Source organism: Dendrobates tinctorius, unplaced genomic scaffold (genome assembly GCF_039654945.1).
Source record: "Dendrobates tinctorius isolate UK_male_01 unplaced genomic scaffold, ASM3965494v1 ptg000181l, whole genome shotgun sequence".
Taxonomy (NCBI): domain Eukaryota; kingdom Metazoa; phylum Chordata; class Amphibia; order Anura; family Dendrobatidae; genus Dendrobates; species Dendrobates tinctorius.
This window is the reverse complement of record NW_027361848.1, coordinates 9,702,594-9,726,317: the sequence shown is the minus strand read 5'-3', so window position 1 is coordinate 9,726,317 and position 23,724 is coordinate 9,702,594. Positions and strand designations below refer to the sequence as shown.

General features: G+C 44.6%; 1 protein-coding gene across 5 annotated transcripts in view; it reads left to right on the top strand.

Moving 5' to 3' along the window:
• Positions 1 to 23,724, top strand: part of GNPAT (glyceronephosphate O-acyltransferase) — a 447,736-nt gene that overhangs the window by 179,458 nt on the left and 244,554 nt on the right. For 4 of the 5 annotated variants that reach the window (XM_073551870.1, XM_073551869.1, XM_073551867.1 and 1 more), the window contains exons 5-6: positions 13,818 to 13,945; positions 18,564 to 18,639. The exons of the other annotated variant lie outside the window; for it this stretch is intronic. In XM_073551870.1, the coding sequence (XP_073407971.1) occupies positions 13,818 to 13,945; positions 18,564 to 18,639 (204 nt within the window). The remainder of the gene's footprint in view (positions 1 to 13,817; positions 13,946 to 18,563; positions 18,640 to 23,724) is intronic. 5 annotated transcript variants of the gene reach the window in all.

Below are 23,724 nucleotides of genomic sequence, written 5' to 3'. Positions count from 1 at the left end.
TAGCAGATAGAATTTCAAGGCAGACTGCTCATCCAGATCACCTGCGTGTAAATACATCATACAGGACGCGTATAAATTGACAAAATTACTATGCAAAGGCTGTATTAAAGTAGTCCTCATCAAATACCCCTAAATAGGTAGAGTCAGGTAATCTGTTGTTACCCTACAAGCTCATCAAGATCTCTTACGTCTAAAGTACATTGTACAGAGCATATGTAGATGGAAAAAACAGCACTTGTATAGTAAAATAATATAGCGCGAATCAGCACGATATTAGTAAACCCAGAGCTTACAATAAAATACTAATCCAGGTTGAAAAAACTTTTGATTCTCTTACATGCTCATCCAGATCTCCTACGTCCAAGATGTATTATTTGTGTGAAGCACATATGGATGAGAAAACTCTCCAAACAGAGACAATATTTCCATAGTGAAAATAGTATGACGCAAGTTTACAGGGTGATAATACACGATGATAATACACGGAGCTTGGAATGAGGTACTCATCCGAGTCACTTGTAGCTACGGTATATTATGCAGACCACATATAAATGTGGGGGTGGCCATACAAAGACAGCACTTATATACTAGAGCGATAAAACGCAAATTGGGAACAGTCCCAATAGAGGGACCCTATATATAGGTAAAATCGAGGGACCTATTGTTACCTTACATGCCTCAGTGAAAAAGTATACAGTAGAGGCTATCTTAATGCAAGGTTTAGGAAACATACCAGCAGCATACTCCAAACTAGGTGCCTCAAAAAGAGGCAGAAAATTCTAAGAAATGGCAAGAGGTTTTTCCTTTCTTCCCTTTATGTGTATACAATGCTGTAACAGCAACCTAATGCAATGTATACGAAGAGTAACCCTAAGTATTTTATTCACCCTTTAGCATAGTATATAATGGGTATTACAATCTTGCCACACCAGATTCAACAATTCAGAGTGACATTGAAAATATAAACAGAGTATAAAAGAGAAAATGGGTATAAACAGGATAAAGACTGATATAATAAATGAGAAGGGAATGCAATGGACTGACAGCATATGATCCCTATTCCTCAGTTGGTTTAAATCAGGAAAACAGACAGCAAGTGAGAGCTCCTTGATCTTTGGTAGATTTGCTTTTTGAAAAGCCGGACAGAAGAGGGGACTCCCAAAAATGCCATTCTCTCATTGCACAGACCTGTGGGAGAAAAGGATCAAATTAGAAGGGTGACAACGCATACCAATCTAACACCGAATTTAAGATCTCCTATAAAAACCGGTGTATAGCAGTTCCTCGTTTAGACCAGCAGGGGAGAGGCTGTCAAGGTAGAATATCCATCTAGCCTCTCGCCGAAGTAATTCATCCGTAATATTGCCACCCCTAATGTTAGTCTGTACACCCTCAAGGCCCATGACTCGTAGAGAGGCCGAAGACCCCCCATGATAGTCCAAGAAATGGGCTGCCACCGATGAAATAGGCTTACCCTTTGACTTGTCCACCCGAGCGGTAGATATGTTCGATAAATGCTACTGTGTTCTACGTCGCAGTTCCTGTGTCGTCTGTCCAACTTAGATCTTTCTACAACCGCAAACCAATGCGTAGACCAAGTTCCGAGAGCGGCAGTTAAAGTAGGCCTTAGACCGTAGCTGTAAGGGTAGATGGACCAAAAGAGCAGCTTGGTTAGAAATAGTAATAGAGCAAATCGTACAACCCCCACAGGGGAAAGTTCCTCTGTTATCATGTCCTGACCTTAGTTTGGCCATAGGACGCCTATAATGACTGTTTGACAAATGGTCCTTAAGGTTCTTAGCCCTCCTGGCTACCACCTTAGGTTGATCACCAATGAAGCCCCTAAGTTTGGGTTCACTGAGTAGAATACCCCAATTGTTCCCCAAAAGGCGATAGATGTCACTCCATTGGTTATTAAATCTCGTGATAAGGCTGATCTTATGTGTATTCGTCCTTACCCAGGGTCTGAGGGCATCATCTCTTGATTTGTTCATCGAATATTCAAAGGCTCTTGAAACGGTCTTCTTTGGATAACCCCTCTCATGGAACCTTTTGGTAAGCTGTCGGGATTCTTGTAAAAAGTCTCCCATATGACTACAGTTACGTCTAAGCCTCAAGAACTGCCCTTTTGGTATCCCTCGTCGTAGATGTGCCGGATGGAAACTGTCAAAATGTAGTACATTGTTCGAGGCGGTTTTCTTTCTGAATAGAGTGGTGGTTATACGATTCTGGTGTATCATCAGTTTTAAATCCAGAAACTCCACCGAGCTGAAAGAGAAGGAAGAGGTCAACTTGATATTCCAGCAGTTATCATTCAGACCACCAATAAATTCATGAAGTTTATCCAATGTACCAGACCAGATGATCACAATGTCATCAATATATCGTAGCCATTTGGTGACTGATTCCTTAAATAGATGTTGTTTATACACATGTGTCTCCTCCCACCACCCCATAAAGAGGTTGGCGTAGGAGGGCGCACATTTGGCTCCCATAGCCGTCCCGGATACTTGTTTGTAGAATGCTCTATCAAAAACAAAATAATTCTTCTCTAGGACGAATTTTAAAAGCTCCAGAATAAAGGCATCATGTCCCCTCTCCCCCGTAGTCTGACATTCCAGAAAAAAAGACACAGCATGCAAACCTAGACTGTGATCAATGTTGGTATAGAGAGCTTCTACATCCAGTGTTGCTAGGATGGCGCCCTCCGGTAGATCCAATTTCTCCAGGAGAAGTATCAAATGTGTTGAGTCACGGACAAACGAATCCAGGGTCTGTACAATTGGCTGCAAAAAGTAATCCAAATAAGAACATGGCCTCTCATATAAACTCCCCATCCCTGAGATGATAGGTCTACCTGGAGGGTGTGTCATAGACTTGTGAATTTTTGGCAACATATACAATGTCGGTACCACAGGATGGATAGTTGTCAGAAAGTCCAGCTCTTTCTTATTGATGATGTCACAGGAAAAAGCCCTCATTAACATTCTGTCCAATTGTCCTTTAAAAATAAAGGTAGGATCAGAGGGGAGTAGTTGGTAATGATGGCTATTGTCCAACTGTCTTCTTACCTCTTGGCAATACATCATTTTGGGCCATAGGACAATATTTCCGCCCTTATCTGCTTCCTTAATTTCAAAGGCATCGTTATTTTTTAAATCATATAGGGCTTGCCTCTCAGCCACACTTAGATTGTTGCCCCGATACTTATCGACCCTCAGGTCCCTAATATCACTGCATGTCTTCTCAAAAAATATTTGTATTACTGGAAACAACGAGAATTTGGGAGTGGCCTGTGATGGGAGTCTACCAGTAAATCTGTGCCTGGTTTGTCCGGTCTCACTTTCAGTTAGTAGGTCCAACAGGTCACGGAAAACCTGTCTGTCTTGGTCGGGGAGTTCATCAATAAGGGATGGCTGATGATACAGCATTTTAAAAGTTAGTTGCCTGCAGAAAAGGTACAAGTCTTTTGTCAACTCAAATTTGTCCAGACACATCATGGGTGAAAATGGGAGTCCTTTGGTAAGTAGCTTGGTTTCAATGTCAGAGAGTGTATATGTGGACAAATTGATGATGCGCAAATTTCCCACATCACCAATATTGTCCTGCCAAGGAACAGTACCTATCGATATCTCCGATTGTTGAACCTGGTCTCTCTTTTCGAGGTCGGTGACCAGACTCGAAAGTTCCCTTTCCTTTTCTGTCGATGGCCTAGGCTTCCTTCGCCCCCTTCTATGCTGCTTTCCCTGTCGCTTGTGTCCGTGGATAAAAAATCACTGCTTTGTGTGGTCATTTATTCAGGTATTTTGCTTGATATGATATTACACTCTACCTGAGTATACTATAACCACTGTGTATCAGGTTTTGTTTTACATAACCAATGGTCTTACCTAAATGGAACAACCAGCAGCATACTACTACTAAATAGTGATTTATATGTGATTTGTATACTGTCCAGGCAGTTGGTGGACATATTGTGGACTATGGGACCTCTTGTTTGTTATAGTCCCTTGCCTTGTTTTTAAATGTTTTTATTGTGTGTAGTGTTTCATGACCTGATGTACAATAAAAATTCATGATTTTTTCACAATTACTAGTTATTAGTGTGGTGATCCTAAATTATTTCTTTGCATAGTCTTTCATCTATTTAGAATCTATAGTATCTCTATGTAAATTTGGTGATCCCACTAGGTTATATTTTTGTACTATTTATTGATGGTGCCCGCTTAAATTGTTTTTGAAATGGGTTCAGATTCTGGCCAGCAAGCTGACAGGCCGGGCAGCGGACGCCTATCGCACGGTACCTGATGAGGACTGTATGGACTATGAGCGGATCAAGGAAGTGATCTTGGCCCGGTATGCGCTGACACCAGAGGCATACCGCCAAAAGTTCCGCGGACTTATGAAGCGCGTAACCGATAACCAAGCTGAATGGGCCTGTAAATTACGGCGGTCACTGCTACAGTGGGTACAAGGGAGCCAAGCAACCACTAAGGAGGACGTCCTCCAGCTCTTCTTGTTAGAACGATTCTTTAATGGACTAACCCCCGAGACACAGGAATGGCTTCGGGACAGGCGGCCAACGACTCTTGAGGAAGCCGCTCGTCTGGCCGATGAACATCATGATGCCAGGAGGCCTCAGTTGTCTGGATCAAAGATGGTTACTAAGGGCCAGCCCATGGACCTGGAGGGCCCCAAACCACCGAAGATTGTAGGGGGACCAGCTAGAAATCCGGCCTACCACAGTCCCCCTGGGGCGCGATGCCACACCTGCCGTCAGCTGGGCTACTTGCAAAGACAATGTCCCAACCAGACTCAGCATACCCAGTGGCCAAAGGCGGGAACAGCTACCTTCAGCCGGGCTGTTTTACACTGCTACCAAGGCGAAGCTGACCCGGCATTGGGGGCTACGACTAACCAAGGGGTGGAAGAGATGGAGGAAGTGCTGCGTGAAGTAGACCCCGTGCAGGCAGCCCGGGCAGATAATCGACAACAGCATCGACAGGTTGTGTGGGTTAATGGGAAACGTATGCAGGGACTAAGAGATTCCGGGTCAACTTTGACCCTTGTGAAGCCTCATCTCGTCCGGGACCAAGAGAAGACGGACCGGACAGTGGCAGTCCGTGTAGCAGGGGGAGCTATACATCGACTGCCCACTGCTAGGATTCACCTGAACTGGTGAGTCGGGGATGGCCTTGTTGAGGTCGGCTTGATGGAGGATTTGCCTGCAGACGTCTTGCTGGGAAATGACTTGGGGCCCATGTTGTCTGCATTCTCGGTTGCCCCTCTGGCTGAGACATATCCTGTGACCACCCGGAGACAAGCTCGAGCTGCGGAGGTGCAATCACACTCAGAGGAGGCCCAGGTAAGACATCCCAGCCCTACACGTATTCCCATAGCCAGACACATTTCTTGGGCCACCCCAGATGAATTTAAGAGGGAGTTACTTGAGGATCCTTCATTGGAGGGATATCGTGGGAAGGCACAGGAGGGGAGAGGGGTACTGGAAGGGGAACAGTTTGTATGGAAGCAGGGACTCCTCTACCGGATCACAGAGCAGCACCACACAGGGACGAGCTCCACTATAAAACGACAGCTGGTAGTTCCCAAGAAGTATAGGCAGGAGTTACTGTGAATCTCTCATGACATACCCTTGGCCGGGCACTTCGGCGTTAGTCGCACCAGGAATCGTCTGACCCAAAACTTCTTTTGGCCGGGGGTAACCTATGATGTTCGTCAGTACTGCCAGACCTGTGACAGTGGCCAGCGCATTGGCAAGAGGGGGGATCGATGCAAGGCCAAATTACACCCCCTCCCCATTGTGGAGGAACCATTTAGCCAAGTAGCGGTCGATCTGATAGGGCCGTTAGCCAAACCCAGTCCGTCAGGGAAAAGGTATATATTGACAGTGGTAGATTATGCCACACGGTATCCAGAGGCTGTTGCGTTACCTAACATACTGGCAGAGACGGTGGCGTCCGCCCTGCTCCAGGTTTTCTCACGGGTTGGATTTCCCCAGGAGATTATCTCGGACCAGGGTACCCAGTTTACAGCAGAGGTGACCAACCAACTGTGGAAGCTGTGCTGCGTAAAGTCCATTAGAAGCGCCCCGAACCACCCGCAAACCAATGGGTTGTGTGAACGCTTTAACGGGACATTAAAACAGCTCATTGGGACTTTTACCAGGACCTACAGGGACTGGAAGAAATTCTTGCCACACCTCCTGTTTGCCTATCGGGAGGTGCCCCAAGAATCCACGGGGTTCTCCCCGTTCAAGCTGGTATACGGGAGACGGGTAAGGGGACCCCTAGACTTAGTACTAGAACACTGGGAAGGGGAGGGCCTCATAGAAGGGGTACCTATTGTACCCTATGTGCTGGAATTGCAGTACCACCTACAGGAGCTGACCCAGTCTGTACGTGAGAACATGCAGGCGACCCGTGGCGCCAGTGTGTATGGTACGATCGGAGGGCCAGAGAGCGCACCTTGGAAATAGGACAGAAGGTCCTGGTGTTAGAGCCCACTAAGCAGAACAAGTTCCAAGCTGCATGGCAGGGGCTCTACCAGGTAGTGGGGAAAATAGCCGACACAACCTATAATGTCGCCGATTGTGACGACCCCAGTGTTATCCGCATGTTCCACGTGAATATGCTGAAGCCCTACCGGGAGCGCCCTGAAGAGGTAGTGGCCATCTGTGCACCTGAAGCAGAGGATTTAGCCAGACTTCCCTTGCCGGATGTCTTAGGGGAAAGGACTCAGTCTAAAACATGGGACCAGGTACACTCACTTGGGTGAAGACCTAAGCCCCCGGAAGAGACAGCAGGCGGAGGAGTTGTTGAGGCAGTGACAGAGGATGTTTTCGGAGAGACCAGGGTACACTCGCCTGGCACAACACAAGGTTGAGACCCAGGATCAGACCCCCCTGCGACAAAACCCCTTCCGCGTCCCTGAGTCTGTACGAGAGGGGATGCAACAAGAGATACAAGAGATGTTGCGTTTAGGGGTCATTGAAGAGTCAGATAGTTCCTGGGCATCCCTCGTAGTGTTAGTGCCCAAGAAGGATGGGACTGTCAAGAACTCCGCACTGTATTTGCTCACTGAGCCAGTGCGCGTGTCCTGAGTGTCAGGATCCTGTCAGCGCCGGCGTGCAGCCTCCGCTGAGCAGGGACTCACCCGCAATATAGGGGTACCGGGGTCACGTACAGCCAGAAAGTACCGATGCACAGGACCTGTGGATGCTGTAGTTCAGCAAGCCGGCATAGGACCTATGGTCATGTGAACGGTCATGTGACTGCAAGGGGGCGGGGCTTAGTGTCCTGCTTTCAGAGAAGCTAGAAGCTAGAGAACTCAGAGTCAGGCAAAGCAGAGGTCATGCACAGTACAGACCAGCGAGGTTCAGGAGGGATAAACAGACGGGAGGTCAGACAAAGCCAAAGGTCATACACAAGATATCAATACAGTACCAGGGAGGAGACAGAACGGATAATCAGGGCCAAGCAGAGATCAAAACCAAACAGACATAGGAGGTACCAGGCAGAATCCAAAGCGATATCCAGAGAGCAGACCGAGTCATACACAGATTATCAAGTAACCAGAACACAGCACATACACACTCAGGGGTCACCACACAATGCCACGGGCGAAAGTATAACTGACGGGGGATAGGAGCTTCCTGAGGCTAAAAGAAGCCTCCCCAGAACCAATGAGAGGCCACCATAATAGGTCCCAGGTGTGCAGGTGAGAGTCTGCACTGAGATCAGAACATTAACCCCAGAAGTGCCGGTCACCCAGCACTGGTATCATGACAGTACCCCCCTCTCAACAGGGGGCCTCTGGACCCCCAGGCTTGCCCGGGTACCTAGCATGGAAAGCCCGAACCAGACGATCCGCATACATCAGCCGGGCCGGCACCCAGGACCTGTCCTCCGGCCCATACCCCTTCCAATGAACTAGGTACTGTACTGACCGCCGTACCAAAGTAGAATCTACAATGTGACCAATCTCATTCCACATGTCCCTCAACTGAAACCGGAGGAGCAGCGAGGTACAGGAGGGATAAACAGATGGGAGGTCAGACAAAGCCAAAGGTCATACACAAGATATCAATACAGTACCAGGGAGGAGACAGAACGGATAATCAGGGCCAAGCAGAGATCAAAACCAAACAGACATAGGAGGTACCAGGCAGAATCCAAAGCGATATCCAGAGAGCAGACCGAGTCATACACAGATTATCAAGTAACCAGAACACAGCACATACACACTCAGGGGTCACCACACAATGCCAAGGGCGAAAGTATAACTGACGGGGGATGGGAGCTTCCTAAGGCTATAAGAAGCCTCCCCAGAACCAGTGAGAGGCCACCATAATAGGTCCCAGGTGTGCAGGTGAGAGTCTGCACTGAGATCAGAACATTAACCCCAGAAGTGCCAGTCACCCAGCACTGGTATCATGACAGGGACTACACGGTTTTGTGTAGACTATCGTAAGTTCAATGAGAAAACAGTGACGGATGCATATCCCATGCCGCGTGTGGATGAGTTGTTAGATCGGCTGGCGGGGGCAAAGTTTTTGACCATCATCGATCTATGCAAAGGCTACTGGCAGATTCTCCTTAGTCCTGACGCTATTCCCAAGTCGGCATTTGTCACCTGTTCGGCTTATTCCAGTTTCGAGTTATGCCATTCGGGATGAAGAATGCTCCGGCGACCTTCCAAAGGCTGGCTGACCGGCTTCTGGATGGTCTGCAGGACTATGCTTGTGCCTACCTGGATGACATCGCCATCTACAGTGCGACATGGGAAGAGCATCTAAATCACCTAGAGACAGTATTGGACAGGATCCACCAGGCCGGAATCACCCTGAACCAAAAAAAGTGTCACGTGGGCAAAGCAGAGGTTCAGTATTTAGGGCATTGGGTGGGAAGTGGGAAACAGCGACCAGAACCAGCCAAGATTGAGGCCATAGCCAAATGGCCCACCCCACGCACTAAAACCCAGGTCATGGCGTTTCTAGGGACAGCGGGGTATTACAGGAAATTCGTTCCCAATTACAGCAGCGTAGCCAAGCCCCTCACTGATCTGACTCGTATGAACCAACGCCGCCAGGTAACCTGGACCCCAGAGTGTGAGGAAGCCTTCCGCCAACTAAAGGGCGCCCTCACCAATACCCCTGTATTGGCTGCACCCGATCCAACTAAACGTTTCCTTGTTCACACAGACGCTTCTATGTTTGGATTGGGGGCAGTACTGAGCCAAGTCGGGCCGGACGGCCAAGAACACCCGGTAGCTTACCTGAGTCGGAAACTACTGCCCCGTGAAGTAAGCTATGCGGCCATCGAGAAGGAGTGCCTGGCGGTAGTATGGGCACTCAAAATTTGCAACCATATTTGTATGGACAGTTTTCCCTCCTAACGGACCATATTCCCCTAGTCTGGCTTAATCGGGTCTCCGGAGACAACGCCAGATTGCTGCAGTGGAGTTTAGCCCTACAACCTCTGGACTTCACGATCCACTACAGACCCAGCAACCAAAACGGTAACGCCGATGGACTAAGTCGACAAACGGAACTTGTACCAACCCCATAAACTTCGGTCATCCCCAAACCGATCCGTTAAGGATCAGACTGTGTATGCCGATCGCGTCGCTGAAAAGGGGGAGCCGTGTTACAGAACCACTCAGCACCCAGAATATGTTGTGCAGTTATACAGTGGGGCAAAAAAGTATTTAGTCAGTCAGCAATAGTGCAAGTTCCACCACTTAAAAAGATGAGAGGCGTCTGTAATTTACATCATAGGTAGACCTCAACTATGGGAGACAAACTGAGAAAAAAAAAATCCAGAAAATCACATTGTCTGTTTTTTTTTTTCATTTTATTTGCATATTATGGTGGAAAATAAGTATTTGGTCAGAAACAAAATTTCATCTCAATACTTTGTGATATATCCTTTGTTGGCAATGACAGAGGTCAAACGTTTTCTGTAAGTCTTCACAAGGTTGCCACACACTGTTGTTGGTATGTTGGCCCATTCCTCCATGCAGATCTCCTCTAGAGCAGTGATGTTTTTTGGCTTTTCGCTTGGCAACACGGACTTTCAACTCCCTCCAAAGGTTTTCTATAGGGTTGAGATCTGGAGACTGGCTAGGCCACTCCAGGACCTTGAAATGCTTCTTACGAAGCCACTCCTTCATTGCCCTGGCGGTGTGCTTTGGATCATTGTCATGTTGAAAGACCCAGCCACGTTTCATCTTCAATGCCCTTGCTGATGGAAGGAGGTTTGCACTCAAAATCTCACGATACATGGCCCCATTCATTCTTTCATGTACCCGGATCAGTCGTCCTGGCCCCTTTGCAGAGAAACAGCCCCAAAGCATGATGTTTCCACCACCATGCTTTACAGTAGGTATGGTGTTTGATGGATGCAACTCAGTATTCTTTTTCCTCCAAACACGACAAGTTGTGTTTCTACCAAACAGTTCCAGTTTGGTTTCATCAGACCATAGGACATTCTCCCAAAACTCCTCTGGATCATCCAAATGCTCTCTAGCAAACTTCAGACGGGCCCGGACATGTACAGGCTTAAGCAGTGGGACACGTCTGGCACTGCAGGATCTGAGTCCATGGTGGCGTAGTGTGTTACTTATGGTAGGCCTTGTTACATTGGTCCCAGCTCTCTGCAGTTCATTCACTAGGTCCCCCCCGCGTGGTTCTGGGATTTTTGCTCACCGTTCTTGTGATCATTCTGACCCCACGGGGTGGGATTTTGCGTGGAGCACCAGATCGAGGGAGATTATCAGTGGTCTTGTATGTCTTCCATTTTCTAATTATTGCTCCCACAGTTGATTTCTTCACTCCAAGCTGGTTGGCTATTGCAGATTCAGTCTTCCCAGCCTGGTGCAGGGCTACAATTTTGTTTCTGGTGTCCTTTGACAGCTCTTTGGTCTTCACCATAGTGGAGTTTGGAGTCAGACTGTTTGAGGGTGTGCACAGGTGTCTTTTTATACTGATAACAAGTTTAAACAGGTGCCATTACTACAGGTAATGAGTGGAGGAAAGAGGAGACTCTTAAAGAAGAAGTTACAGGTCTGTGAGAGCCAGAAATCTTGATTGCTTGTTTCTGACCAAATACTTATTTTCCACCATAATATGCAAATAAAATGAAAAAAAAACAGACAATGTGATTTTCTGGATTTTTTTTCTCAGTTTGTCTCCCATAGTTGAGGTCTACCTATGATGTAAATTACAGACGCCTCTCATCTTTTTAAGTGGTGGAACTTGCACTATTGCTGACTGACTAAATACTTTTTTGCCCCACTGTATGTATGTATAATAGGTTCCATGGGAGATGCATGTCCCTAATGCATCAGCCCACAGGCTGCGCCCTGGGCAGAGGAGACACGATATTCCCCTTTTGTCCGCCCCTCCTCCCCTCCCCCCCCCACACATTTGTAATTCCCACAGTAAATATCGGCAGGCTCCGGTCACCTGCGGCTATTGTAATGTATGTCTGGCCTGCCGCTTTTCTATTGGCCTGCCCTCTGTATCTGTGTGATATATTCTGTGTCCTGTGAGTAAAGTGTTGTCAGACTGGAAATACGTTTGAGAAGCAGTGATCTTTTATATGCGCCCATGTAACCAAGGAATTCCAGCCAGCGTCCTTCATTTAGACTCCAGCCAAAGCAGAGTGGACCTCCGGAAACACGGGGTGGTACTGAAAGAGGTACCCGAGATTGGAAGACCCCGTTACAGAGACCTTGGCGACATTATGTCTCCCTTGGACCTTCGTTTAGCCTTACCTCTTAATGCAGCATTTTCACATCTCTATAGTTCATGGAGTTATTATATACTGTTATCATGATTTGTCCCTATGTGGAGCATGTATATATGTATTTTCTATGGTCTAGTACTGTTTTGTAACTGTGACTTTCACATAATTAGCGTCTTTGCTGTTCATATTATGGGTGCTATTCATAACCCTGTGAATTTAAATATATAAGTTTACATGTGGCGAGCGCATTGCGCCGTGGTCATCTGAGCCCTGCTGACAGACGGGCGTCTATATGCTCTGCGCGTGTGTGCACGCTGATTTTACACCGGCGCCTGTGTGCACTGCATGACGCCTTCTCTGTACAGTGTTACCTGCCGGCCCCGGGGCGAATGCGCCGATAGCGCCACTGCCATTGGTTGATCGCGGTCATGTGACCGGGGTCATTGGGTTATTAGAAGGTCCTGTGGAGAGTCATCCATCATTTCCTCTTGACAAAGCAGCTCTGCGTGCCGCTAAACGCGCGTCAAGGGTTCACTACTGGGCTCCCCTCCTCCGTCTGTACTCTCTGGTAAGCTCCTAATTATTTGGACATCTGTAATGGCAATTTATTAGCTCCTTTTTTAGGCAGTACAGCCATTAGGATGTATTGTGGATGCCCCTTTTGATTCTGCTCCGGGACTTTGCCAATAGGCATTATGCATTTTATAGGGGTATTTGTATCCTGGATATGTGATTATATATATATGGGGCTTGCCAAGTTTTGGGTATCTACCATCTTGATCGGAGGGGTGGGTTGCTGTGGGTGTGTTTCATCTGCATTTTGATTGGCACCTTATTACCATGACTTTGTACACTTTACATGATATTGAATAAAATCAATAGTTATTTTTGGTATTTCATTGTTTGCTCCTTTTCCCTCCAGTTTCTACAGTTTGTTGGAGTTGATGTAGCTTTTATCCAGGGGTGGGAGGATATATTTGTCCCCACCTCTTGGAACTTGTAGTAGTTTATATGGGATTTATATTGTTACAAAGAAGCAGTGTGTTTCAGGTGTCTCTAATTAACTCAGATGTTGCCAAAATCAAAAGCTTCAAAACACATGACATGTTAATATGGGCAGCCCAGAATTGTTTAAATGCATAGTAACATTAGTGTATGTAAACTTTTGACATTGCAGTAAGCAATAAAAATTCCTTAAAACATTCTCCCCCTCTCTCAGTATTCTGACATTTGGCAAATATTAATAATTATGGTAATCCTAGTTGACCTAAAACTGTAAAGATTATTCTGATTTCATGTCAAATATTGAGAAAATCATGTATACACAGCTCTGGCAAAAATTCAGAGACCGCTGCAAAATTTTCAGTTTGTCTGATTTTTCTCTTTATAGGTATATTTGAGTAAAATGTAAATTGCTCTTTTATTCTATAAACTACTGACAACATGTCTTCCAATTTCCAAGCAATAAATGTTGTATTTATTTTCAGAAAATGAGAAATGGTCAAAAGAACAAAAAAAAATGCAGTGCTTACAGACCTCAAATAATGTTAAGAAAACAAGTTCATAATCATTTAGAAACAACAATACTAATGTTTTAACTCTGGAAGAGTTCAGAAATATTTGTGGAATAACCATGATTTTTAATCACAGCTTTCATGCGTCTTGGAATGCTTTCCACCAGTCTTTCACACTGATTTTGGGGGACCTTATGCCACTCCTGGTAGAAAAATCACCACAGCAGGGTTTTTTTTTACTTCTGTTAAATAAGATTTGGTTCAGGTGATCACCTAACCAGAAGCACATTTAGTAGAATGAGGTGTACTCTGGTTGGAATTCAACTGACACTGGAATGGAATGGCTGTCAGACATGTAGAGAAGCTGATTTTTATAAAACTGTGCAGTGGTCTCCTAATTTTTGCCAGAGCTGTATAGTTCTATGCTAGTTTATCAGGGAGAATCTGCAGTGTTCGTTCAGTTTGGAAAATGAAAGCATACTGAGAAATTAAAGAAAAGACGTGTTAAAAGTAAAACTTTTATGATGTGTCTTAGACTTCATGGGAATGAAAATTGTGGGAGAGTTGCTACGAATGTCTGGTGCCTTCTTCATGAGACGCACGTTTCGTGGAAACAAGCTTTACTGGGCAGTTTTTGCTGAGTATGTGAAGACAATGTTGCGGGTTAGTAAAATAACTAATTATTTTTCTTTTGACTACCCTTAAAATGATGTACAATGTATTATATTCTTTTATCTTGTCTTCTGCGTTATATAGAATGCACATCAATTTATGCCATGGAGCACTGCATACCCTTTTCCTGGAGAGAAAGACTCTGAGCTTGAGACATCGGTATCCTATATTTTCTTGTCGTAGTAAGTAGCGATGAGTGGATCGATTTGCTGTACGATGGACCAGCGTCCAGGTCAGTGTTACCTGGCAACTACATGGGAGGCCCACAAATCTCCCAGGTGTGGAATTTGATTTGTCAGGGCTGTCACAGCACACACAGGATGTTGCGACAACACTGGCTAATCAAAAGCTATGCTGGAAGGCAAGAGATTTTCTGGCCTCCTGTCTCTCAACCAGGTAAAACTAACATGAATGCTGAACTGAAGTCCCACAAAATCGATCCACTCATCTCTAGTAGTTAGCGTAAACGGACAAAACCAGACTTGTTGGATTGTGGCTGTCACACAAAACTGCATCACTCACTGGCTTGATATAATATGTTCACGACATCTGATCTACTGTTACATCATATGTCTGGTACCTGCCTGTGATGAAGGCTTGCGAGTCGATCTCCACTTGCTGCTGTTAACACCTTGACTGTTGCTGGCAATCTCCAACAGATGCGATCCCACAGAGCCAATGGGTTGCCAGTGAGTATGAGACTATCATGGTTCCCAGTGGTAGGACTTTCAGGCTATGTGCACACACTGCAGATTGGTCTGCGGATTCTTATCTACGGAACCGCAGGTAAAATGACCTGCGGATTGGCCTGCGGTTTTGCCCTGCAGTTTGCCACCTGGACAATGGAATAGGAGGCAAACCGCAGCAGAATCCGCAGAAAGAATTGACATGTCAATTCTTTCTGCGGATTCAAAACCGCGGCTTTTCCACAGTTAAAAATCCGCAGCATGTGCACAGCAGAATGTAAATCCCATAGGATAACATTCTACTGTACACTGTCTGCAGAACTGCTGCAGTTCTGCTGTGGCCAAAACTGCAGCAAAAACCGCAGCGTGTGCACATAGCCTCATTTGTTAGACATTTGTCATGGTATGTGGATATGCCATAAAAATGTCCAAATCAATAAAGCTAAGAAAAAATAGCTGCCCTCTGAAATACTATAATATGCAAGCAATGAATATAGAACATAGAAACTGCATTACTGCTATAGAAAATACGCTAAAAATGAAGGTGCTTGGCGCAGAATTAGGTCAATTTATGAGTGCCCAACAGCCAGCGACAAGGTGTGCATCATTCCAATTTTCTATATTTAATATTTGTATATTATAGAATGTGTATTTTTTCTATAACAGAAATGGAGTTCCAATTTTCTATATTCATTGCTTGCATATTACAGCATTTCAGAGTGCAGCTATTTTTTCTTTATTGACTTGGTTGTCGTAGCTTGCACTTGTTCACACTTGTTGGATTTGCCGTCATATACTAGAATATTACACTGTGTTCCAAATTATTATGCAAAAAATATTTCCTCATATTCTCTCTAAATTACCTATATGTATTGCAGTCATTGTTATTTAACAGGCATCTAATATTCTAGTATAATTGCAATGTTTTTGAACAAACTGCCTATGAAAGCAGTATATTTTTAAAAATAGGAAACACTCAAAATGCATGTTCCAAATTATTATGCACAGCAGAGTTTTCAACCTTTTTATTTTTATTGTGAACAAAAAAATGGTCAATTGTGAAATTATAAGCATTATCAGCTTATTACAAAATGAAATCAAACACTTTTCAAGTCAAAACTTTATTCTAGGTGATGTTACATTTGCACATAGGACCCCTTGTTCGAAAGAAGCTTCTGAACTCTCTCGTCCATTGAATTTGTCAGTTTTTGGATGGTTTGTGCTTCAGTTGTTTTGCATGTGGACAGAATACCCTCCCAGAGCTGTTGCTTAGATGTGAACTGCCTCCCGCCATCATAGACACTCCTTTTGATGATGCTCCAGAGGTTCTCAATGGGGTTGAGGTCAGGGGAAGATGGTGGCCACACCATAAGTTTGTCCTCTTTTATGCCCATAGCAGCCAGAGATGCAGATGTGTTATTTGCAGCATGAGACGGTGCATTATCATGCATGAAAATGATCTTGCTGCGGAAAGCACGGTTCTTCCTCTTGAACCATGGCAGGAAGTGCTGTTTTAGAAACTCCACATAGATTATGGAGTTCATCTTTACCCCTTCAGGGATCCTAAAGGGGTCGACAATCTCTCTCCCCATGATTCCAGCCCAAGACATTACTCTAGCTCCTCCTTGTTGGCGCCTTAGCTGTGTATTCATGGGGTGTCCATCAACCAGCCATTCTCCAGTCCATCCATCTGGACCATCGAGCGTTGCAAGGCACTCATCGGTGAACAAAACAGTTTGGAAGTCAGTCTTCATGTATCGTTTGGCCCACTGGAGCCGTTTCTGCTTGTGTGCAGTGGATAGAGGTGGTCAACAGGATGGCTTACGCACAGCTGCAAACCTCTGAAGGACCCTGCATCTTGTTGTTCGGGGGACGTTGGAGGCACCAGCAGCTTCAAAAACTTGTCTGCTGCTATGACAAGGCATTTTTGCAGCTGCTCTTTTAACCTGACGCAATTGCCTGTTGGAAAGAGTCCTCAATCTTTCCTTATCAGCATGCACACGTGTGTGCTGGGAATCGGCTACATACTTCTTGGTTGTGCGATGATCACGATGAAGTGTCTTGGCAATGTTGATTGTAGTCATGCCTTGACCTAAATACTCCACAATTTGTTGCTTCTCAACAGCCGACACATCCTTTTTCTTTCCCATTTTGGCATAAAATGTAGGTTGCTTAATAATGTGGAACAGCCTTCTTAAGTAGTCTTGCCTTTATTTGGACACACCTGCCAAACTAATTTACACAGGTATCTGCAATTGCTTTCAGTGATATAAAGAGCCCTGACACACATCACCATCAATGAGTTTAAATGACAAACAAAAAAATTCTAACCTTATCACTCCTAAACTCTTTTTGCATAATAATTTGGAACACAGTTTAGATGACTGGAAAATAACAATGACTGCAATTCATATAGATAATTTAGAGAAAATATGAGGAAATATTTTTTGCATAATAATTTGGAACACAGTGTATATATATGCACCTGTCCATTAACCTGTCAGCTCGTTTTTAGCTATTACACTGGCCCCAGTGTGTTGTTGTTAGTGATGCATTGTGCATCACAAACATGTTTTTGTCATAGAAAAACTCCAAGTATTTAAAAAACCCCTTTATATCTTTAGAGGATTCCGTCACATACCTTTTCTTTCAGTCATAGGGGAGCTGGAGCCGCTCTGAGTAAGGGGCTACATGACACAGGAGCACGCACATTATGCTTGCTGCTGTGTCCCCTCCACTCTGGGCACTGAAGCATGCGCACATCTAACATGAACCTGGGGCTGTACACCCAGAGTCAATGTGCATTCTTGGGTAGTGGAGGGGCAATGCGCCTTCACAGGATTTACTGTGTGGATGCCGTGACATCGAACCAGTCACGGCAACCAATTGCATTCCTGTGGGCGTTGTGGTAGATTGTCTCGCTCGGCTGCACACAGAGGTAGATACCGGCATGCTGCGGCTTGAAAGATCCACTTGGTCTTTTAAGTACGGCATAAACTAAGGGTTAAGCACAAAATAAATACGTCCATCTGGGCGAAACGGCAAAGTAAAAGAAAACAGAAGCCCTAAGTACAGTACTTGTAGTAGCAGGGTCAGCATGCCAAGGGTTAGCACAACCCATGGTTCAGGCATAAACCACAGCACAAAACCACTTCTCTGGAGTATTCCTCTCCAGACACTCAACACCCAGACTGCCGCTGGAGTCCAACTTTTTAAGCCCTGACTGAAAAGATAAAATCCCTGGGCATGTGCACTTACTCTGGGTGTACAAATGTTTTCAATCCTAATACTTGGAGAATTTCTTTGACAAAACCATGTTAATGATGCACATTGCCTCACTACCCACACACTGGGACCAGATCAAAAGCTAAAAACGAGGTGACAGGTTCCTTTTAACAACTATTCCTTTGTTAGTATTATTTTCTAAAACTGTGACATAATGTAACAAGAGTTTTTTATGACCGTTTGATAGCTAAGGGTACAGTATGTGAACACACTGCGGATTCACCTGCGGATTTTTCCATGTGGATTTTCAGGTAAAACTGCAGGTAAAGTGACCTGCGGTTTTCCTGTGTATTTGCCTACGGTTTGACACCTGGACAATGGAACAGGTGCCAAACCGCTTCGGAATCCGCAGAAAGAATTGACATGCTGCGGATTTAAAACCGCCCGGAAAAATCTGCAGCGTGGGCACTGCGGTTTTGAAATCCCATTGGCTAACATTGTACTGTACCATGTCTGCGGAACTGCTGCGGATCCGCAGTGCCAAAAACGTGTGCACACAGCCTCAATATGGAGACATTACAAAAGTCTCAGAAAAGCTTGTGCCTGTTGCACTTTATCATGTTTATTGAAGAATGAACCCAATGCATTGCCACAGTCTTTGTGTACATGTTGTAATAACTGGAAGCTCTAATCCACAGAATGGATACGCTCCAGTAGAGTTCTTTCTTGAAGGTCAAAGAAGCAGAACCTGCAAAACATTGACGCCCAAATTCGGTTTGTATGACCTTTATTGTCTTTTGGATAAGCTCTTTGTTGAAAGATGCTCACGCATTGAATGGTTGTTCACTTATTAAACACTTCTTCTAGACTGGGGTTAAAACTGCAAAGGACAAAATCAGAATCAACTCTGGGGTCACTGACGGTATTTGTCCTGCAGTGATGATGTGACATTCTTGTTATAAGAGTGCAAATGTTAATGATCACTTTGTGTAATATGTGGACATGCTGAGTTCTCCACATAGCAGATCAATTTCAGTGGGAATTACCTAATACACAAATTACAATGGGGATCCGTCTCAGCGGTGGAATACTGACTGATCAGCTTATTGTCTTTCAGCTCTGCCAATAAAGAGATTGCAAAATGTGGACAACTCATGTAAAGGGAATTTATCATTTGCTGTGGGAAGCATGAATCAGATTGTGGCTGCATGATTACAGCGAGGTATGTTCTCCTCTGAAATGCTCCAGCTGAGCATCATAGGCAGTGACAAGACTAGTCCAGCGATGCCCCTGACAGGCTCTTCTCAGCTACGTTAAAGTTGATTGACAGCTCATACACTATGGCAGAGACATGTCAATCACCCAATCTGTAACGTATACTTTCTCTGGCGTTTCAAAAAATATATACCGGTATATCTGGCTTCAATTGTGCAGCAAAACTATGATCCATGCTGATTCATCTGATTCATTTCATGCTCTGATTCATGTCCGCGGTTTGGGCAACATGAATCCGATCTCCGGTTGCTTTTATTGAGAAATGTACAAAAGATAGTTTTTGTTTATTGAACAACCATTTACCTCTAGGATAAGGAGATAAGGATAATGATGAATTTATATTTTTCTGTTTAGCAGGGTTTCACCTTAACCCCCTTTGTGTTAGTTATACCACTTTATCATGGTCTGCTTTATAAACTGCTATTCCGACTGCACTTTATACTGGTCTGTTTGCAGTAATAATCTTTTGGATTACATTTTGTGATTATTATGTGGAATATTTTCATCTATTTAATCATATTTATTATTTTATATATTCCAACATCTGTTCACCTCGTGCTTATGACCTTTATCTCTTTGAGCTTGTCTGGTGGTCCCTGTATCAAATTGCATTTATACGTTTAATTTTTAATTGGTTTTATTATTATTATTATTATTATTATTATTCTATTGTACCTTTTTTTTTTTTTTTTTTTTGGTGCGGGCACTTTTTTGCACATCACCAATTTATTTTTGCCATTTACCTCAATAAAGGCATTTTATAGTATTTACTATTCCTCTATCCCTTATATTACCTTGGTTGGCATTCCGTTCCATGTGGTTTCTTTTTGGTTTGAAATCTTCTCATGTCCAAACTTGAAAGTGACTTTTTTTTCCTCAAGTCCCATCATATCTCTGGCCTACTACCATTACATTGATGATATTTTAATCATCTGGATGGAGTCTGAGCAACAGCTGAAGACATTCCATGTACAGTTTAATCAATTTCCTTCCACCATCAACTTAACACTCAACTACACCTGTACTGAAATTAACTTTTGGACACCCATCATTAAGCTACAAAACAATGAAATAGAGACACCCTTGTACCAGAAGCCAATTGACCGTCCAACATACCTTAAATGGAAGAGTTTTCACTCAAAACACTTAAAAAACTCTATAGTCTACAGCCAAGCTATCGGATATGTTCCAACCCCATGGATAGAGACAAACCAGGGCTGTGGAGTCGGAGTCGTGGAGTCGGAGTCGGAGTCGGTGCTCATTTTGGTGGAGTCGGAGTCGGAGTTGGAGTCGGTATAAAATGGACCGACTCCGACTCCTAAAATATATAATAAATTGGGTACAGTAATTCAATGCAGGATGTGCTGAATATTTATTCATAGGAGTTTGGGAAAGTTATGAAATGTCCTATAAATGGCTGTTATATTCCTGATCTAAGGCTACATTCACACACAGCGTTTTTCCTGTGTTTTTTGAGGATACGTTTTTCAGCTGCAAAAGTTGATCATCTTTTTAAAAAACTGCATCACCTGAAAGGTTTTTGAGCTCATAGATAATGTTCTCAATAGCAAAAGCAGATTAGAAATCTGCTCTATCTATCCATTTATCCATATCTGTCTATCCATATCGTATCTGTACCAAAAAGAATGAAAACCAGGTAGTACACCAATATATATTCTGTTCTATCTAAATATCTTGATTATTGGATCATAAAAATGATTAAATGTCTGAGGTTCACATTGTACTACAATAAATTTTTCACTTAAATATAAGCAATATGTGTGGGAGTCGAAGTCGGAGTCGTGGAGTCGGAGTCGGAGTTGGAGTCGGAGTCGGTGTAAGGGAAATTGAGGAGTCGGAGTCGCAGGTTTGGCTTACCGACTCCACAGCCCTGAGACAAACACCTTGGTCGCCTCAGAAAGACCTTTTTGAATCAGTGCTACCTTCCAATACAGTTGAAAACCAGATTACAAAAGCCACCAGAATATCAAGGAATCATCTGCTATATTACAAAACTAAAAAAGAAAGCAACCGGGTGCCTCTAATAGTCACCAACAATCCAAATCTGGAAGTACTACAGGAAGCTGCACGGAAATTACAACCTTTACTACAAAAAATGCCCAATTACAATCCATGTTTCCAGTTCTCCCACTTCTGTGTTTTAGGAAGCCTCCAAATCTAAAAAGCAGCATTGTCAGATTCTGAGAAGCTAAGGAGAGCTGCAAGGAAATTACAACCTTTACTATAAAGAGATGCCCGATTACAATCCATATTTCCAGACCTCCCACTACTGTGTTTTAGGCAGTCACCCCCCAAATCTAAGAAGCATCATTGTCAGAAGCTCTCTGTCCTCTCCAACAGCTGCAGGAACGTTTCCCTGCAGCCAGAAAAAAATGTAAAATTTGTCGATTTATAATGACCACGGACAAAATAAAGATCCCCAACTCACATCAGGTCTACAAGATGCCAGGTACTTTCAGCTGCATCACATCTAATGTGGTGTACAGCATACATACCAGTGATGGCGAATCTTTCTGAGACAGAGTGCTCAAACTACAACCTAAAACCCAATTATGTATGACGAAGTGCCACCAGGGCAATTTTGTATGATGAAAAATGTGTAGTGGCAGTCTCAAGGTACTGCAGCGCTGCCCTCATTCAAAGTGAATGAGAACTACTCAGCAGCGCTGCACAGGAGAGTCCGCAGCTCTTCCCTGTACAGCGCTTGCCGTCCCTAAACCCTGATGATCAATTCTATTATGTAAACAATTCATTGATGTTAAACTTACCTTTTCTCTTTTGTTCAGCAAGGGGGTTTCAAGCTCATGCGTGTTTATCACACACTGAAACTGAGTCACTCACACTGCCCTTTCCAGACACAGCAGTTGGATTGATCTTTATGGGAAAAAAATGCAGAATATTAGGTAGATAGATTTTAGCATGGAATGCAAGCATATATCACGCTGAAATCCACTGCTACATTTCACAGTGTGAATATCTCTAATCTCTAGGCCACAGTCACACAAACGTGATAACACTTACTGTATCTGGCTGCTGCTGACTTCTGAATCCTGGCATAGAGATGGCTGGCTTGGGAAGCTGGCTGGCTTGTAGATAGCACTTGGCAAGAATAGCAGGCTAGGAGGCTTCACCGTGATCTGAAAAAATATAAATAATTGCTGCGGCTGACAAAATATATATATATATTAGCTGAAGAGCCCGGCGCTGCCCGGGCATAGTAACTAAAGGCCCTTTTACATTTAGCGATGCACCGGCGATCCGACCAGGTCAGGATTGCTGGTGCATCGCTAAATGATCGCTAGTGAGCTTTCATACAGAAAGATCACACAGCGATGCAGCAGCGACGCACGATACTCACCTTTCACACACAGCGATCCTGACGTCCTCCCGCCCGCGTCCAGCGTCCCTCGTCTCACACAGCAGGAAGCAGCCGACGAGAAATGGAGCCGCCCGATCTCGCGCGATCAGCGATAACCAGCGGGGGAGCCGGTCGGAGGTAAGTATCACACATAGCGATATCGCTATAACATCACAAACCAGTGACGTTTTAGCGATATTGCTAGCGATATCGCTATGTGTAAAACCCCCTTAACTGTGGTTATAGCAAATTATAATTATCCTCCATCCCATAGTCCCGTGCCCATATACCCATCATACATATCCACGATCCCATAGGCCCGTGCCCATATACCCATCATACATGTCCTCCATCCCATAGTCCCATGCCTATATACCCATCATACATATTCGCCATCCCATAGTCGAGTGCCCACATACCCATCACACATCCTTCATCTCATAGTCCCATGCCCATATACCCATCATACACATCCTCCATCCCATAGTCCCGTGCCCATATATACCCATCATGCATATCCGCCATCCCATAGTCCCGTGCCCATATACCCGTCATACATATCCTCCATCCCATAGTCCCGTGCCCATATATACCCATCATACATATCCTCCATCCCACAGTCCAGTGCCCATATACCCATCACACATCCTGCGTCCCATAGTCAACCATTATGACATCATAATGAGCGGCGGGGCTTGCAACCTATGATGAATCAGCGTCGCCATGGCAGCCATTGTGACATCATAATGAGGGGCGGGGCTTGACACACACACACTGTTTCCCCATTATGTAGATGGGCATTATGACAACATAATGAGGGGCCGGGCTTGCCTATCCTATGTCCGGGATAGGCATCTGCACCGTCGCAGCTACAGCCACAAAATCTGGCGAAGTCACACGTCTGGACCCCGAGAGTGTCCTAAGCTATGTTATGAGGTGAAATTTTAACCCCGCGCGTTCCAATTCACCAAACAATTTTGCCCCTATCTACATACTGGGGAAAAAGTGTGTACGTATGAAGCCACGCCCCTCATTATGATGTCACAATGGTTGCCATGGCGACCCTGATGTCATCATAGGTTGCAAGCACCACCGCTCATTATGATGTCATAATGGTTGACTATGGGATGGAGGATGTGTGATGGGTATATGGGCACGGGACAATGGGATGGAGGATATGTATGATGGGTATATGGGCACTGGAC